Genomic DNA, 4,962 nt, shown 5'->3' on the forward strand with positions numbered 1-4,962 from the left:
CAGCGCCAGCAGCAGCGCCAGCAGCAGCAGCAGCAGCAGCAGCAGCAGCAGCAGCAGCAGCAGCAGCAGCAGCAGCAGCAACATGGACCCTGACAAGGCGCCTGGCTATGACCCCATAGCAGAGGAGTTCGAAACGTGCGCAATCAAATGCATTAACCTGCATTGAGACCATGCAAGGCCTCAGCGAACTGCAGGGCCATGAATGCCCGTAAGCTGGCACGTGTTGTGTGGAGGTGTCGGCCAACCCCATGGTACCACCAGTCCAGGCATCCATGGTTTTGCCCTCAGTCACCTGAAGCTCTGCGACGCTGCTTTGCTGCACAGGTACGAGGACTATTTGGACAGCCAGATAAATGGGACAGACATGTATTACCTCGAAAACATCGAACTGGCGCGGCAGCTCGTGGAGCTCGGGTACGCACAGGCCTGCGAGTGTGCGCATCGTCGCATGTTCACGCACAAGCCAGGCAGCTGGGGACATTGCGTACTAGGCAATAGATGCACGTGCAGCGTTTTTGCAGGCAGCATGGCAACAACGAAATTGCTTTCTGGAGATTGGCTTGCTGCCGAGGTGCAAGCTGGCGGGTGAGCAGCCCCTGCACCCTGACCGCCCTTGGTCCTCTTGCCCAGCATCCGAGGCAACGGTGAGGTGATCAAGCGGGAGGAGTTTGAGCAGCGCAAGGCGGCGGCGGAGGCAGTGCGCGAGGCGCGGCTCAACCGGAAGCCGAAAAAGCTGGCAAGCCAGGGCAAGGACCTGACGGGCTGCCCGCTGCTGCAGGTGCGGGGTGAAAGGAACCGTGCGGACTCTGATCGAGGCACAGACAGACCTGCAGGCTGCACAGCCATTGTGGGCGTGGATGTATGCAAACACGTAAAGTTGTGCACAGGTCCCGGCACGTGTGCGCGCTCGCTGACGGCACGCCGCACCCTCCCCCAACCCACCACCCTGTCACTCCACCTTCTGTCGACCCGCACGACGCACGCCTTACCCCAGGCTCTGCGCGACCGGGAGGAAGCAGTGCGCAACGGCAAGCTCTGCACCATCATCTTCATCCGTGACCGCAACGCGCGCGGCCAGGAGGTGCGGTGGGGCTGCACGCCACATATTGGCAAGAGCGTGCGCACACGCACAGTGGGCAGAACCGCTCGTCATCGAAAGTCACTTATGACCAGCGGGTGCTCAATACTGTACGGTATGTGCACCAGTTAACATCGCACTTGCACACGGCCAGAGGCCTGCATCTGTAAATGACGCCGCCCGCCTACTTGCACGCACACACGTACGTACGCACACATGCGCGCGCATGCGCACACACTGCAGGTTAGCGGCTATATTGACTACGGCCACCGCCTTGCTGCAGACGGCGGTGGCGGCATGGAGGCCATCTTTGCGCGAAAGAAGCGGCTGATGCCCCGCCCCACAGACCTCAGCTTTTACAACTGGGAGACCCACCTGGCCACCGCAAACCCGACGCCAAACTTCCAGGCAGGTCCCTGCTGGTGCAAGGGTTTGCTCATGCTGTCCTTGCTTGCCGTGGCTCAGCGGGTCAGCAGGAACCATGTGTAGCCTCCATGCTGTGCCCCATGCGCGCCCGATGCGTACGCAGCCAGCACCGTTGATTTGGTCGTCCGCGCCGCCCCGCAGGTGATGGCGGAGGACGTGCACGGCGTGATGTTCAAGAGCAAGCGCGACCGCAAGGTCATCGACGTCGACCCCAGGTCGCCCCCCGGCGACAACAGCAGCCGCAGCGAGCTGGCGACGGATGAGTACACGCAGGTGGTGCTGTACGACCATGTGACGCGCCGGCGCGCGTGACGCGAGGGCGGGCCGCGGCTGGGTCGCACCGCGGTAGAGGGGGCGCCCTGAGGGTGCGGTGTACATACGCATGACTTGCAGCGGGCGCGTGCTGCGGCAAGCTGTAAAGGTTCGTGGCCGAAGCGTGGGCCAGCACTGAGCGCCAGGACAGCAGCATGGGCCGTACAGTGCAGGTGTTGTGTGTGTGGTTGATTGTAGCTCGTCAGAGTATAGCGCACCTTCCAGCACAACTGCTCGTCATCACGCTTGACGCTGCTCAAAATCGTCTTGGCACTGGTGGCCGCCGCAGCCACGCTGGTGTGGGTGCCGGTGTCACTGCAGTCCGCCAGCAGCCAGTCAGCAGCCCAAAACAGTCGGTGCGCACACACCAGTCACCAAAAATTGCGGTAGATCCCTTTTCATGCCTTCCGCGTGTAGCTCACGTATTAGATCTTGCGACAAGTTGCCGGCCCCATGCTTAGGGGCTCGCTACAGCTGCTTGCTCATAGCAAAACACTGTTGAGGAGGCAGCAGGGCGTATCAGCTCCGCTGCAAGGGCGGGTTCCCGGCTTCGTGCGGCGCCACTTGCTGCTGCCAACGGCCGCCGCGCGCCAGCACCTGCCGTTGCGCGCACCCAGCATGGTGTCTACGCGTGGCGGCGCCAATGGCGCAACAGCTGCTGTCGCGGCTGGGGAGGGAACCCTGAAGGCGGAGGCAGCCCCGGATGTGGAGGGAGCCCAAGGTGTCAATGTTGATGTGACGCGCCACAATTTTGCCCAGGTCCTTGGGGCTGCGGGCATTGGCGCAGGGCGGGGGGTAGGGGGGGGCAGTGGACCAGCGCGGCTGGTCAGGGGCACGCCCAAAGATCCTCCGAGCAGCGGCGGTGCCTGGGCATTTGACCCTGGGCATGTCACTCGGTGGCGAAGCTTGTGCTGCTGTCCACTGCCGGGCGTTTCGACAGTGCTGGTGCTTCGCATGGGAATCGAGTGCGCATGCGCCTTGCAGCGCAGCATGCCACACCTTAGAAAACGCGGCACCGCACATTTGCATGCAACCATCCCCATGCGTCCATCTCAGGCACCTCTCACAAGCATGCAGAGAGGCTGTCCGCGCTCGCGAAAGCCTGCACAGACCCAGGCATGGATGCTAGCACAAGCTCACATATACATGCACACACACACACACACACATGTACATGCACATGCTCATGCACATGCACATGCTCATGCGCATGCGCACAAACATGTACACATACCGTCCCTAGGTCCTGCCTACCGTTGCGGACGCTCTGGAGCGCTGTGAATTTTTTGCCCTGGACTGCGAGATGACGGGCCTGTTTCTGGAGCAGGCCAGGAGCGAGTACTTGGACGACGTGCAGGACAGGTGCGGGTATATGTCAGTGAGTGGGCGCGCGTGTGGGTGTGTGTGTGTGTGCGCGCGTGCGTGCGTGTGCTTGAGGAGAGGGTGATTGGGTGCGGCATGGATCGAGGTGGTTTGCAGGGTGGAGCGGGGTGGAGGTATGCAATGGGTGAAGGGGTTGCGCGGCAGTCTTCGCCCTGTGTAGAGGGTTGTACAGGACGGTGTGTTGTGAATAGTGGCCACATGCGCGGTGTGTGGGGTGTCCCCCGGCCGCTTGCGCAATGTCGCGCCTTGGCTGCAGGGAGCCGTTCGCATGCAGCAGGGGTGCGGGGCAGCAGGGTGCTGCCGCGAGGCCTACGCAAAGTGCAAGCATAGATCTACGCCGCAGGCTCCACGGACCGGCGATTGTTGTCCCCATCCCTCCGTCCCGCCTTGTATCTCCCCGCCCCCACTCGGCCGCAACACCTCCTGTGCTGCTCCACTCCATGCTCTGCCAGGTATGAGAAGATGAAGGAGTCATCCAAGGCTTTCCTGATCACCCAGTATGGCCTCTCGTGCTTCGAGCACGTGCCAGGCGGCAGCGGCGGCGAGGGCGGCGGGCGCGAGGCGTACGTGGCGCGCACCTTTAACTTCTGGATCTTCCCGCAGGTGAGGCTCCAATTGCAGGGAATCTGTTGTTGGGCAAGTTTTATGGCAGGGGCCTGCAGTTGGGACGATGGCATGAGGAGGTTTGCGTGACACTGTGGCGCACGCTGTGAGGTTTTGTGCATCAGCCCTACAATGATCTAGACTCTTGCCTGCACCCTCCCCCCCCCCCCTTCAGCCCGTGCCCAGCAGCCTGGGGTCCCTGGTGCCCGAGGCCGTGGCCAACCGGCGCTTCACCTGCGAAGCTGGCAGCATGGCCTTCCTGAGCGAGCAGGCGCGTGCTCCCTGCGCACACACCAGCCTGCTGCTGGGAGAGGGGCGGCTGCCGCCAAGGGGTGGCCGCATCGCGTATGGGTGCTGGCGCCGGCAGCCAGCGCCCACCGGCATGCTGCCGGCCAAGACGGGATCACCCCGATGCTCGGGCGGAACCGCAACCGAGCGACACACACGGGCACTTCTCACAGTGCCCCCACCAAGAGTCCGCCGTCCAGTTGCTCCCTCCGCCATCATGGGCGGGCCTTACCACTTCACCTCACCACTTTACCTCACTCTTCCCTTGTTAACTACCTCCCCGCAACCCACCTTGTGCGGCCACCCAAACCCCTGTGTCACCCCAGGGCTTTGACTTCAACAAATGCATTGGCCAGGGCATCCCCTTCATGGCCAGCCGCCAGAGGGACAACGTGCTCGCTCAGGTGTGCACGTGCACTTCTCACACCCAAGCCCCCTCATCAAGCGCCCTGCAACGGGGTGTATGCGTGTGTTGTCTTGTGAAGGAGTGTGGAGGATTGGACGGGCGGCGATGCGCCCCCACTTTTGGAGCCCCGCCCCGGGCCAAAGCGCTAGACGCAGGCGCCTCCCTGTCGCCACAGGGAGGCGCAACGAGCGCGCGAGGCCAGCATGCCCGGCCGCATCCAGCCGCCCTCGACACCCCGCCCTCGACCCCGCACGCGTCCGCCCATCCCTTCCCCCACGCCTCCCCCCTTTGCGGCTGGCCCCGTGCAATCGAACCCCCCTCCCCCAAACGCAGGTCGAGCGCGCCCGTGAGCGGGGAGCGTCGGACCAGTTCTCCTCTCAGCCCAAGGTGGAGGTCACAGACGAGGCGGACCTGGCCTTTGTTTCTGCGTTGGAGGGCGACGTGGCCGCGTGGCTCGAGGCGGGGG

At 63.5% G+C, this 4,962-nt stretch overlaps 2 protein-coding genes across 2 annotated transcripts in view; both read left to right on the forward strand.

Moving 5' to 3' along the window:
* Window positions 1-82: 82 nt before the first annotated feature.
* MNEG_3921 (putative Uncharacterized protein C4orf22 like protein) lies at window positions 83-1,816 on the forward strand (the record flags this gene model as incomplete). Its single annotated transcript, XM_014047602.1, has 6 exons — window positions 83-135; window positions 325-414; window positions 631-778; window positions 995-1,081; window positions 1,322-1,546; window positions 1,646-1,816. 6 exons carry the CDS (start codon window positions 83-85, stop codon window positions 1,814-1,816), a joined length of 774 nt encoding a protein of 257 aa, XP_013903056.1.
* A 1,303-nt stretch (window positions 1,817-3,119) lies between these two features.
* Window positions 3,120-4,962, forward strand: part of MNEG_3922 (hypothetical protein) — a gene marked incomplete at both ends in the record, with an annotated part of 5,793 nt that continues 3,950 nt past the window's right edge. Inside the window, 5 exons of the mRNA XM_014047603.1 lie at window positions 3,120-3,178; window positions 3,652-3,802; window positions 3,978-4,262; window positions 4,417-4,494; window positions 4,830-4,916. Coding sequence (XP_013903057.1) covers window positions 3,120-3,178; window positions 3,652-3,802; window positions 3,978-4,262; window positions 4,417-4,494; window positions 4,830-4,916 — 660 coding nt within the window. The remainder of the gene's footprint in view (window positions 3,179-3,651; window positions 3,803-3,977; window positions 4,263-4,416; window positions 4,495-4,829; window positions 4,917-4,962) is intronic.

This window comes from Monoraphidium neglectum (assembly GCF_000611645.1).
Source record: "Monoraphidium neglectum strain SAG 48.87 unplaced genomic scaffold scaffold00518, whole genome shotgun sequence".
Classification (NCBI taxonomy): Eukaryota; Viridiplantae; Chlorophyta; class Chlorophyceae; order Sphaeropleales; family Selenastraceae; genus Monoraphidium; species Monoraphidium neglectum.